The sequence below is a fragment of the Lycium barbarum genome, chromosome 5 (genome assembly GCF_019175385.1).
Source record: "Lycium barbarum isolate Lr01 chromosome 5, ASM1917538v2, whole genome shotgun sequence".
Lineage (NCBI taxonomy): Eukaryota > Viridiplantae > Streptophyta > Magnoliopsida > Solanales > Solanaceae > Lycium > Lycium barbarum.
The window spans coordinates 130,560,275-130,573,440 of record NC_083341.1 but is presented as its reverse complement, the minus strand read 5'-3'; the positions used below and the strand labels follow the sequence as shown (position 1 = coordinate 130,573,440).

Sequence of the window (13,166 nt, the reverse complement as noted above, 5' to 3'; positions counted from 1 at the left end):
CATATGTATTTGAGCTTCTTGTCTTGTAGCTGAATGTATTTGGCCTGAGTGTCTTGTATCTGAATGTATATGAATATTCGAACTTGGGCCTTGCCCAAATACACAACTTTTGCTTAAAAGTAAGCTACGAATTGTAATTTGGAAAATGATAGCTACTAATGGTAAGATCCTTATAGAAGGTAGTTATATCTGTAAGTTTGCCCAACATTAATACCCAACTTGACCATTGAAGATTATGGGCTGAGGATTTTCACTGACCTCCTCTACCATGCAGGCCCAAGCCCAATCGCGCAGAAGTTCAACATTAAGAAAAACATGTATTTTATGCCGTAAACAGTTACCACTAATTGACATTAGTTGTATTAATTGTGTGATACGCAGAATAAAACTTCTCTCTTTTTTAGTTTTAGTTGTGGCTTACTATGCTCCTATAATAGTGTGTTATTTCATATTTTTTAGATGATTTTGTTGTAATGCTTTTAATTTCTCTTATATTTACATCGAGAAATCATGACGAAGCAGAAAATGTAAAAGTATTCAATTCAATACTCACCAATTACAGCATAACCGAAGAGCCATACTTTGGATTTGAAGAACAGAATTCGTCTTTTCCCCATTACTTTTTTCTTTTCATTTTTTTTTTAAGTTGAACTCATCAATTGATCTACTTAAAAGCGTGTGTTCAAGATGACATCTTGTAAGATAGGGGATCGGAATAATCAAAATAATAAATAAAGGTATCTATCAAACTGTTCTGCCTTTTTTTTTGGGTGTTTCATCGTCACCAAAGACTTTGTTTTTTGTTTCTAATAGTTGACTCAAGTGAGAAGTTATATCGTGTGATCCACATCAAATAATAAAAAAAGGGAATACTTATGTGTAAATAAAAATTGTATTTCTACATAAATAATCAACATAAATTGTACATTTTAGATATTTTTATTATTAAAAAATAATCATATATTTGGCACAAGAATTCGTATTTTGAGAGAAGTTTTCTCAAACTCCTCCTAAATAAATATCTTACATGTAGAGTTGCTATGGCCTGAGATCACTATTTATGTCTTCACAAGTTTTTTTTTTTTTGGAAAAAGAATGCCTTTTCATTGAGACTGAAACAGGTTTAAGGTACACTAGGACAAAATTTCTTACTATAAAGATCATGAATGAGGTAATCGCGAGAAACTAGTACAATTCCGACCTTATAAATTCAGTATTCACCGCCAACATACAATATTCTTCAGATTTGATCGACTTCTATAGAAGAAAATTATCAATCATATGTTGGATAACATCAGCACCTTCTGCATGCATGTATTGATCTTTCGCCTGAATAACACTGTGTGCAGCAAATCTGAGCCTGCTGCTGTGAAAGCTGACATCTATTTTCTCCCAAGACACCCGAGATAAACCAGTCACCAATTCCTCTTCTAGCCTGTCAAAACAATCATCTTCCTTTACAACAGACTCACCCTGCTCACTATCACACGCCTTGCAATGTTCTTCATGCACAATATGAGGATACTTCTCATTTAGGGAATCCTCCCACTTGGGAAGTTCATTATTACGTCTAATTGACGATGTTCTCCAACCTACAATATGATCATAACCAACATTTGAGTATGCGACCCTTCGCTTGAATGAACCCAATGCAGACATAAAGCGTAATTCAACATCATCTTCCACCATCCGTCTCAGTAATGGAGGCTTCCCATCATCTTCATTAAGAAAAAGGTGTCGTCACAAGTTTTTGTTCTTATCCTACAGTATATATTATATGCATAGATCTCCATCATAAAAGTCCACTTACATATAAGTCCTCTCAAGTTGACTCATTTTATATAGGGAAAAGAGTCAAATATAACCCTCTACTTTATTTTATTAGTTAAATATATTCTCCGTTAGCTAAAATAGTCGAATATACCCTTTTGTTAGCCAAAGTACACAAATATACCCCTGAATGGAGGGAAAATCTCAAATTAGCCCAAATTATTCATTTAACAAAAATTACCCATGCCCCATCACTTAGACCCGACCCGACCCACAAAATAATAATAATAATAACAATAATAATAATAATAATAATAATAATAATAATAATAATAATAATAATAATAATAAACATTTGAAGCAAAAATAAGAAAATAAAATATCAAATACTTTTGAAAATATTTTAATTACTAAATTTTGTACTAATATATGTTCTTATAATATTTTTGAGATCACCATTTCTCCTTGTCAACAGTGAACAATTCTTTTTCTCTCTCATTTGCAATACCCATTTTGAGAACCCAATAATCCGAATCAATTCAGATTTGGTATTATTATTTATTCGTTTTTGAAGTTATCTTTTTCATAATATTTTTGGGTGTCTGCTATTTTTTTTTCTCAATTAACTAGTTTTTTCAAATCATAATGTTGTTGCAGAAATTATCAAAATGGTGAGATTAGAAAGAAAATGGGGTTTGTGATGACAAGTTTAATATTTGCAGTGGGAGTTGTTGCATCCTTTGGTGCTGGAATATGCTGTAACAAAGGACCATCCACTAACCAGATTAGGTCGCGTAGAGGGGTATATTTGGGTGGGGGAAAATAATTTTCTGGGTCGCGTCGGGTCTAAGTGATGGAGCACGAGTAATTTTTGTTAAATGGGTAATTTGGGATGATTTGAAATTTTCCATCCATTCAGGGGTATATTTGTGTACTTTGGCTAACAGAGGGGTATATTCGACTACTTTAGCTAACGAAGGGTATGTTTGACCAATAAACTAAAGTAGAAGGGTATATTTGACTCTTTTCCCTTTTATATATGTGACTATTTTATATATTCCCTTTCTGCATCTCATTACTTAAACTAAGAAAAGTCTTCATATATTACTACATTATAGTACAGGATTTTACTGGATAAAATATAAAGGTGAAAATGATGATGTCATTATATATATATAAAACTAAGGTCCCTAAAGTCAACTCTTTAAATGTCCTAAATTCTCCTTTAGAGGTTTTTTCCCACCTCATCCCATCAAGAGGATCAATTGCTAGTAGTTTTTTCGGAAAGCTGGGACCTTCCTGCACTTGAGGAGTGATCAATTAAGAAAAAAAGAGGAGTGTAAAAAACTAACAAGTTGAAGGAGAAAAGTGTAGAGTTGATTCTTTATATAAGAAAGTTTATTTTGTTTCTTAATTATAATTCGTGTTTAATCTTTTTGAACTTTTCATTTTCACCTTTTTATCTCCTCTTCTCTCTCTTAACTCTGTCTTCAGCATTTTAAGACATATATTAATAACATAGAAATGTAACCTAGTAAATGGTCGCTTGATTCATTATTCACAGATGTAATGAGGAGTATTATATGTGAAATGAAATGATAATCTAATTAATTAATCTATGTGATTGATCAATTAATAATGCTTCTGTATTTAATATGAATACAGTAGAAAGTAAAGGAATCTTGATCGTGCTACATGGAACAAATAAAGTGGACCAACTTACAATAAGTTGACGACTCAACAAAAGTATTTATGGAATAGTAAACTAATTCTGAGCCAAAAGTGAAGAAAGAAACTAGAAAGGCTGTGCCCATATGTCTAATTTGTATCTCAACTCTTCTTCTTTCATTTAATTGCAGTTGAAGTTCATATATAACAGTTTAAATATTCTTTTGTCAAATATGTTATGGTTGTTTTAAATATTCTTTTGTCATAACTTCTGAGTGATGGCTTCAGACAAAGAATTTACATCTAGAATGATAGAGGGCTTACTTCTTATACTGGCTGATCAAAAACATTCTCCTGACGACTGCGGTATGAAGTTCATGCTGTGGGAGTTAAAATTCCTAGATAGTTTTCTTTGGTTTGCAAAGCTTCGCTTTCATAGGCGAATGCGGCATCCTAGATTTCACACAGAAAATGTTAGCAATTTGGAAGAACAATTAAGAATCAAATATGGTACTGCCAAAGCTGGAATTCAGAGCAAAATACTCCTTTCCCAAAATATCACCACTTTCAGCCAACAAGGTGGATGATATTATTCCTACCGCCGATTTTGTGATGGCATTTATGGATGTTGTAGAAGAGAATCTCAATGTTCTACTGCTCACTGATGATCCAGAATCATTGCTTTTTGTTCCGGTATCCAATAAGGACCAAATAGAAGAGGTTTTAAAGGAGTTGAAGTTACTACAATTTTTTGTCCTCTTTCTTTCAAAGAAAGGTGGCATTGAGCCTCAAATCCGACATACTTTTTACACTCACGTTTTGATTGTTAAAAGAAGAGACTGATTTTAATGATTTTCCCCTTGTATTCATTAATCTGTTCATTCTTATATATACATGTTATTGTAAATAAAATAGGCTCAGAAAAAATACTAAAAATTAAAATCCTATACACTTGCCTACTTATGATTTGTACAATGGTATAATAGAAAATATTCCTTCACATGACTAGCACGTGAAGGAAGGCATGCTGTGGTTGCTTCATGTGGCATCCAATGCTTTAGTCAACATAAAACACATTGAAATGGGAGACATGTTACTTTTGTCTAAAATTGTAGAACAAGTTGAAGTGGAAGGCAAGGCATGCTACTTTTGTCTGGGCATCTTTTTCTTTTCCTTTCTCAAGTGGAAGACATGTAGTCATTGTCTGAAATTCTTTCTCTTTCCTTTTCTCTTTCTTTTCCATTCGTCTTCTTCTTTGTTTGATTATTTCCATTTGTAACCATGGACGCATCATTCAAACTCGATATGGTTGGATCTTCATTATCCCCCCTCAAATTGGAGGGTAGTGAAACAACCCCCAATTTGTCTAGCAAAAATCGGTGAGATGCCCCAGATAGGGGTTTTGTGAATAGATCCGCAATCTGATGCTTTGAAGGGACGAAGGACAAAGTAATGAGACCGGAGACGAACTGTTGTCTTACAAAATGACAATCCAGTTCAACATGTTTCGTCCTTTCGTGGAAGACCGGGTTTTTCGCAATATGGATAGCCGCTTGGCTATCGGATTGAACAGTCACTGGCAAGCTAGGAGGAGTGGCAAGATCTGATAGAAGCCTCACTAACCAGGTAATTTCTGCTGTCACTCTACGCATTGAACGGTATTCAGCCTCCGCAGACAATAATGATACTGAAATTTGTTTCTTTGATTTCCAGGAAATGGGTGCTCCACCAAGGGTGATGAAAAAATCACTGACTGACTGTCGAGAGTCAGTACAAGATGCCCAATCGGCATCGCAGAAAGCAAGTAATTCGAAAGATGAATCGGAGGAGAGGAGGATCCCTTGACCTGGATCATTTTTCAAGTACTTCAAAACTCTAGTAGCAGCTAATAAATGTGATTCTCGTGGTTGTTGCATGTATTGACTAAGACTTAGAACTGCAAAACTAAGGTCAGGTCTATGGGTCAAATAGTTGAGTTTTCCCATTAGGTGCCTGTATAAAGTGGGATTGGATATCAAAGGGCCATCGTGTGCATTTAGTTTGGAATAGGGGTCAAGAGGAGAGGAAACTGTAGCACCTGAACAATCAAATTCTTGTAAAAGGTCGAGAGTGAACTTTCTCTGATTTATGATGAACCCCTGTTTTTCTCTTAAGATTTCCATACCCAGGAAATAATGAATATCACCTAAATGTTTGACCTTGAAAGCTGTGTGTAAAAAATTAGTGATGTGTCGTATTTCAACAAGATCATTACCTGTAATCAAGATGTCATCCACATAGACTGCTATGATGGAGATAAGATTGGCATTTTTCTTGAAAAATAGTGAGTAATCATTAAGAGAACTAGAATACCCTTAAAAGCTAAAGCACTAGCCAACTTAGCATACCACTGTCTGGATGCTTGTTTTAAACCATACAATGACTTCTTTAATAAACAAACCAATTTAGGATTAGGACAGTCCATACCTGCAGGAAACTTCATGTAAACCTCTTCCTGCAGGTACCCATGTAGAAAGGCATTGCTTACATCAAGTTGGTGTACTTGCCATCCCTTTTTCACAACAACAGTTAAGAGACATCTGATTGTGGTCATTTTTACCACTGGGGAAAATGTCTCTGTATAATCCACACCTTCCTGCTGGATATCCCCCCTCACTACTAACCTTGCCTTTAACCTTTCTATTGTTCTATCTGATCTGTGTTTAACCTTGTAAACCCATTTACAAGGTAGTGGTTTCTTGTCTGGGGGCAATTCAACAATATCCCAGGTATGATTGACCTTGAGAGCATCTAGCTCTTCTTGCATAGCTTTGCTCCATCCTGGATGTTGAGAAGCTTGTGCAAAAGAGTTTGGTTCAGTAATAGTAGATAGAGAAAGGAAAACTTGTTGGTTATGTAGTGATAGAGATCCAAAGGAAAAAGCAGTAGGAGGATTGGGGTGAATGAAACAGGCAGTAGTTAGATCAGTCAAAATGACATGATTGCAAACATAGTCATCTAGATATGCTGGTTTTGACTAACTCTCCCTGATGTTCTAGTGATGACTTCATTTTGTGGGTTGTTAGACACAATGGGAGTAGGAATAGAAGTTGGAGTGTTGGAAATTGGAGTGGAATTGGTAGCTGTGTCATCAGTGGAATTGGAGGGCTGATTAATAGAACATGATGGTGGGGTGTGTTGTAGAGTAGTGGAATGATGACTAGTAGGTAAAGTAGGAGAAGGGAATAAACTAGTTTGAGGTGGGTCTGAATTTGATGGAGTAGGTTGTGGCATAGAAAAAATGGTAGATGGAGAATTCAAATTAGATGCAAAAGGGAATTGTTGCTAAAAAAATTTAACATCTCTGGAGACAAAAACCCTTTTGGTGGATAAATCCATTAATTTGTACCCCTTTTGTCCTTGTGGATACCCCAAGAAAACACAAGCTACTGCCCTAGGATCAAACTTTGTTCTGTGTTGTGCTAAGGTTGAGGCATAGCACAAACAACCAAAACACCTCAAGCTATCATACTGTGGTCTAATTCCAAATAAAACCTCATATGGTGTCCTTCCTCTCAACACCCTGGAAGGAAACCTATTGATAAGATGTGTTGCAGTCAATATACACTCTCCCCAAAAGGGACTAGGTAAGTGAGACTGAAACATCAGACCCCTGGAAATTTCCAGGAGGTGTCTATGTTTTCTTTCAACTACTCCATTCTGCTGTGGAGTCCCTACACATGATGTTTGGTGTATTATCCCTTGAGATTTGAGAAAAAGGGCTTCCTGTGTTCCTTTACCCAATTCTAGGGCATTATCAGATCTTATAACTTTTACCTTAGCATTGAATTGCCTTTCAACCATGATCAGAAAATCCTTTAAAATAGGAAAAGCATTACACTTAGAACTCAATAAGAAGGTCCAAGTTCCCCTACTGAAATCATCTACTATAGTGAGGAAGTATTTGTATCCATTGTGAGTACATGTCTTATATAGTCCCCATGTGTCAATATGAATCAGATCAAAGTGTCTTTTAGACTGGATTTGACTTAGGGGAAAGGGTAGCCTAGTCTGCCTGGCTTTAGGACACACATCACAAATATGTTGGAAATTTGAAGGAAAATTGATAAAAGGAAACTGTCTCATTACTGAATAAGGGACATGTCCCAATCTTACATGCCATAGATTTATGCTAGGAACTATATTTGCTGAAACTGGAAGAGAAAATGACTTAGACTGAGGAATGAAATTGTTTACTTCTTGATATGAAACTACACTGTCATATGAAATAGACTTAGACTTAGGACTAGGCTGCAACAAGTAGAGTCCTTCTTTTGCCTCACCAAAAGCTTGAGTGTTCCTCATTAAAGGGTCCTGTAATATGCAGCCACTAAGAGTAAACAACATATCACATCTAAACTGATTGCATAACTTATGAACTGATATTAAGTTATATTTGAAGTCTGGGACATAGAGGACATTTTTTAAGGTAATTTTAGGAAGAATAGAGACACTTCCTGCATGAGTAACAATGATCCTAAAAGAATTAGGTAATGTGATACTAATAGGAACAGGAAGGATAGACAAAGAAATAAAGGATTTAGAATCAAAACACATGTGTTCTGATGCTCCCGAATCAATAATCCAGGTGGAAGTGTTAAAAACAGATAAGCAAGTGCCTGAATACTTTAGAATTGTACCAGCAATTGCTCCTGCATTGAACCCACCATTTGAACTGTTTGAACTTCGTGTTTGTCCCATCTTTACTTCTTTAATCACTTGTTGAACCAGATCTGCATATTGATCCTTGTTCATGTGTGGAATAGGATTATTGTGATGGTTGTTGGATGCCTCCCCTTTAGCAAATATCGTGTCCTCCTCAGTAACTATTCCATTAGCCTTTGCTTGATAGGGTTTAGCCTTTGTGAATTCAAAATCCTCAGGAAAACCATGAAGCTTGTGACAATCATCCTCTGTATGACCTGTCCTCCCATAGTATGTGCAGCTCACATTTGGGTTGTATTTGTTTTTCCTAGGTTTATACTTTGAATTTTTTTTGTTTCTTGGTGTGTAGTTGCCAAACCTTTGCTGTGGTTGATTTGATGCTTTAAAGTTTTGATTCCCATTTCTCTGATAATTTCTGCCTTGTAAAGTCACCATGAACGAGGCAGATTCAGTAGTGTGGTTAGCATTGACATATGCTTCTCTTTGCTTTTCATCTTGTAAAAGCAAAGAGTATGCCAGATCCATACTGGGTAATGGGTTCATCATGAGAATGTTTCCTCTTGCCTGTGTGTATATATTGTTTAACCCCATCAAAAATTATATCAATCTTTGGTCCTCAAAAGACTTCATTAGTTTGGCTTTTCCTTGACACACACATACACATGAACAACATATGACAACATCAAGTGCATCTAGTTCATCCCATATTCTTTTTAGTTTGGTAAAATACCAAGCAATGTCATTATTTCCTTGAACAAGTCCCGATAATTCCTTTTGCAAATGATAGAGTTTGTCTCCATTTGACTTGCCAAACCTTTGCTCTAGGCTGTCCCAAAGTTCCTTTGCTGTTTTAGAACTCATTACACTATCTGCAATTTCCTTTGTTAGTGCATTTGAGATCCAACAAATAATCATATCATTAACACAACTCCATTGTTCATATTCTTCAGATTTCAGATCTGGAGCCTTACAAGCTCCATTGATGAATCCAAGTTTTCTCTTGGCTGATAAGGCTAGGAGAATAGATGTCCTCCAACCTGGATATCCTTTGCCATCAAACACATTGTTGATTAAAGCCATTCCAGGTGAATCAGAATTATTCAGATGATAAGGATGACTGTTATCGTAGGTGATAGTTTTGTTTACATTGCTTGACTGTACATTTGGTGTTGCATCAACCATTTTGATTTATTCAGAGATTGAAGGTGATTTTGATGAAGGCTTCGGATCGAGCTTAAGTCTGCTCTGATACCATAAAAGAAGAGACTGATTTTAATGATTTTCCCCTTGTATTCATTAATCTGTTCATTCTTATATATGCATGTTATTGTAAATAAAATAGGCTCAGAAAAAATACTAAAAATTAAAATCCTATACACTTGTCTACTTATGATTTGTACAATGGTATAATATAAAATATTCCTTCACATGACTAGCACGTGAAGGAAGGCATGAAGTGGGAGACATGTTACTTTTGTCTAAAATTGTAGAACACGTTGAAGTGGAAGGCAAGGCATGCTACTTTTGTCTAAAATTGTAGAACACGTTGAAGTGGAAGTCAACATAAAACACATTGAAGTGGGAGACATGTTACTTTTGTCTAAAATTGTAGAACACGTTGAAGTGGAAGGCAAGGCATGCTACTTTTGTCTGGGCATCTTTTTCTTTTCCTTTCTTAATGGAAGACATGTAGTCATTGTCTGAAATTCTTTCTCTTTCCTTTTCTCTTTCTTTTCCATTCTTCTTCTTCTTTGTTTGATTATTTCCATTTGTAACCATGGACGCATCATTCAAACTCGATATGGTTGGATCTTCATTAATTGTAGCCAGCCACGTAGCAATGGTTGCATGGTTGTATGTGCCACCCCGTGAAATCCCAAATGTATGCGGGGATCCAAGTACTGAAATGAATGTTATGCTTTCTGATCTCCTGCAGAAAAAGAATAAGAACATTCAGCCAAGCATTCCAAAAATCTGTATTGATGTTCTGCAAGCTTTGAAGTCGACAATACGATCAGGACGGCATCCCAATATTCAAAATGAGCATGCTGCTGGTAGTGCCTTTGTGGAGAATTTGGTGGAGCTACCAACTATTTGTAATCTGTGCCAGATTGTCGGTTCGAACAATCAAATGACAATTCTCCAGGAGATGCGAAACCTATTAAGAGACAATCTCGTCCATTTGCCAGTATTAGATCATGAATTTCCTAATTGTCAAGATATTGACACTGTTATTGTTGATGCCGGACTCCTAGTTTACTCACTGTTGATATCAGGAGGGAGAAGGAAGAAACAACATCGGAGGATGTGAACCGGGCACTTGGTCTTGATCTTCCAAGCAACATTGAGCCTATCAGGGCGATGATCTGCCTCATCGTCTGGAAGGCATTTCAATCTAATTCGCCAAGGATTAATGGTCTAGGCATTGTTGATTTTCTTTTAAACAACCTGAAGGAGTTCCAAGACCGCTATTCAGATTCACTCGCTTCTGCCAAGAACTAACTTCAAATCACTCAGAAGGAACTTGAGAGAATACAACCTTTTCTCAAGGATGTTGCGGAAGAGCGACATAACAAGCACGGGGGACTTCAACAGTGGGCCACACAATTGATTGGCAAAGCATATGAGGTGGAATATGCAATTCATGCTTACATTAGGAAAGAATGATCTGGAGAATGATCTGGAGAATGATCTTGTGCGTTGGCTCTCGGATATCATTGAGGAGATTACCCTTATCAGGGAAAAGGTAAAGAATGATCTGGAGAAGAAAATTTTGAACCCAATATCTCATGACGCCATGGATACTGCCACTGCTGAAATGACATCACAATTGGCTAAAACCCCGAGGATGAATGAAGAAACTGTAGGCTTTGAGGACGTGTGGGGAGAACTAAGAGACGAAGTAATAAAAGGATGCAAAGATTCAGAGGCCATTGTCGAACAAAGTTATCAGGATTTACCCTGTCATCTTAAAGCTTGCTTCCTTTATTTTGGAGCATATTTGGAGGGTAGAGTGATTGATGCTTTGAGTTTAAAAAGGTTATGGATATCAGAAGGATTTGTAACAAGTTGTGAAGGCAAGAGTTTGGAGGATATAGCCGAAGGTTACTTGGAGAATCTTATTGGAAGAAATCTAGTGATGGTTTCCAAGAGGGCCTATTTAGATGGTAAGGTCAAATCATGTCGCCTTCATGATGTATTGCTTGAGTTTTGCAAGAAAAGAGCAACGGAGGAGATTTTTCTGCAATCCATAAAACAGTAATTTAATTTGTTTGTTCAATCAATCAAGTATTTCAAGTCATATTTGAAAATTAATGTTATGATTCAACTAACTTATTTGTTCACATCGATCAAGTCGTCTATGTTTGAAAATCAAAATTATGATATTGCTAATTTATATATTCTCAGCGATCAGAATGCCAATCCAACTTCCCGTATTTACTCTTGCAAGCAACACACTCAACCTCGTTTGGCTTTTTGTGAAGTGGATACTCTTGTAGAATGGAGCTCGTCTTGCTCACTTGTTGGCTCTGTACTTCTTAGGAGCTTTAAATCATCTGAGGAACTCGCAATTTCAGGCATTTTACGGAATTTCAAGTTTCTAAAAGTGTTGGATTTGGAGGCGCAATACGTTGTTCTTGATTCTTTCCCATCGAATCTAGTTCACTTGAGGTATTTCTCTGCAAAAACTATGCAGAATTCAATTCCTTCATCTATATCCAACCTTTGCAACCTTGAAACTCTCATAATCGGAGTCTTTCAAGGAGAAGTGTCATTGCCCTTTATGATTTGAAAGCTAGTTAAATTGAGACATCTGCAAATTACTGGTTCCTCCTTCACTATAAGAAATGTAGAAAATTTAATACGTGACGACTTCTTAAACTTTCATGAATTGGGAACTCTTTCCACTCCATATTTTTTTTGGGTCAAGTATGCGGAATTGATGTTGAGGAGAACACCTAATCTTCGGGAACTGGAATGCAGTTTTATAGGTGTTGGCGATGGTCCATTCCCAGTATTGGATTTCCCAACACGGCTTGAGACGCTACACATTTACCAGATGTTCATCGACTCAGATGAATATAAGATAAGCTCATCGACTCAGATGTTCACCGTATTCATCTCCGCATCAAATCTAAAAGAACTGAAATTAGCCTTCTTTAGAATGAGCATTCCGCACTTATCAAACATTGCTCAGCTTCAGAACCTTCAGGCATTCAGGCTATCTTCGATAAAATTTGACCAAGGAAAATGGGAAGTGAGCAATGAAGAGTTCCCTCAACTCAAAATCTTGAAACTACGATATTGTGGAAGTCTTAAAAAATGGACCGCCTCCAATGATGCATTTCCTAAGCTTGAATGCTTGGTTTGCGTGATTGCAATTTGAAAGAATGGACTGTCTCAGATGATGGTTTTCGTAACCTCGAATGCTTGTTTCTGCGTGCATGCGAAAAACTTAAGGAGATCCCTTCTTGTTTCTGACACATCTCTACTCTTAAGTCCATTCAGGTGGAGCATTGCAGCAAATCAGTTCAGAAGTCGGCCACTAATATCAGAGAAACACTAAGTTAAAAATCATCAAAATGCTGATTTCAAGCTCTTCATCAAGGAAAATTGAGGTACACTATACTTGGAAAATATAACTCTGTTAAATGTGTATTTCGCTTACTATAAATAGTTGCTTTTACTAACTATTCCTTTTGTTTAAAGCATTATTAGTTGCATTTAGTAGCTAGGTTATTTAATTGAAGATAAAAGTTGTTGAATTAGTAAAAGAAAGATGAGTTTTTTTTAGCAATGAAAGATGGATAATGTCATCAAAGCCTAGGGAAATTTCCTCCTGATTTGTATATTATTTGGTGAAGGCAAAGTGCAGATGACTGGTTGTAAGTACTCATCAGAGGCGGCTGTTAATGAAGTAGAGAAGATTGTATTGTTGATGCTGGAGATACCGAAAACAACTACAGTGTTCCAGCCCCTTATCACCTTGAGGATCTGGGCCAGTTCCCACCCTTGGGTAGCAA

The 13,166-nt window shown here is 36.4% G+C and overlaps 1 protein-coding gene and 1 pseudogene across 1 annotated transcript; one reads left to right on the top strand and one right to left on the bottom strand.

Annotated features, from left to right (window-relative positions):
- Positions 1–1,257: 1,257 nt before the first annotated feature.
- LOC132639812 (uncharacterized) lies at positions 1,258–1,689 on the bottom strand. Its single transcript, XM_060356221.1, has one exon. The coding sequence runs from the start codon at positions 1,687–1,689 to the stop codon at positions 1,258–1,260; it is 432 nt and encodes a 143-aa protein (XP_060212204.1).
- Positions 1,690–3,740: 2,051 nt separating this feature from the next.
- Positions 3,741–12,760, top strand: LOC132639811 (late blight resistance protein R1-A-like; annotated as a pseudogene).
- Positions 12,761–13,166: the final 406 nt, after the last annotated feature.

Bases quoted from the DNA above. Each gene is read 5' to 3' on its own strand.
- LOC132639812 (XM_060356221.1), bottom strand. From the start codon at position 1,689: ATGGTGGAAGATGATGTTGAATTACGCTTTATGTCTGCATTGGGTTCA.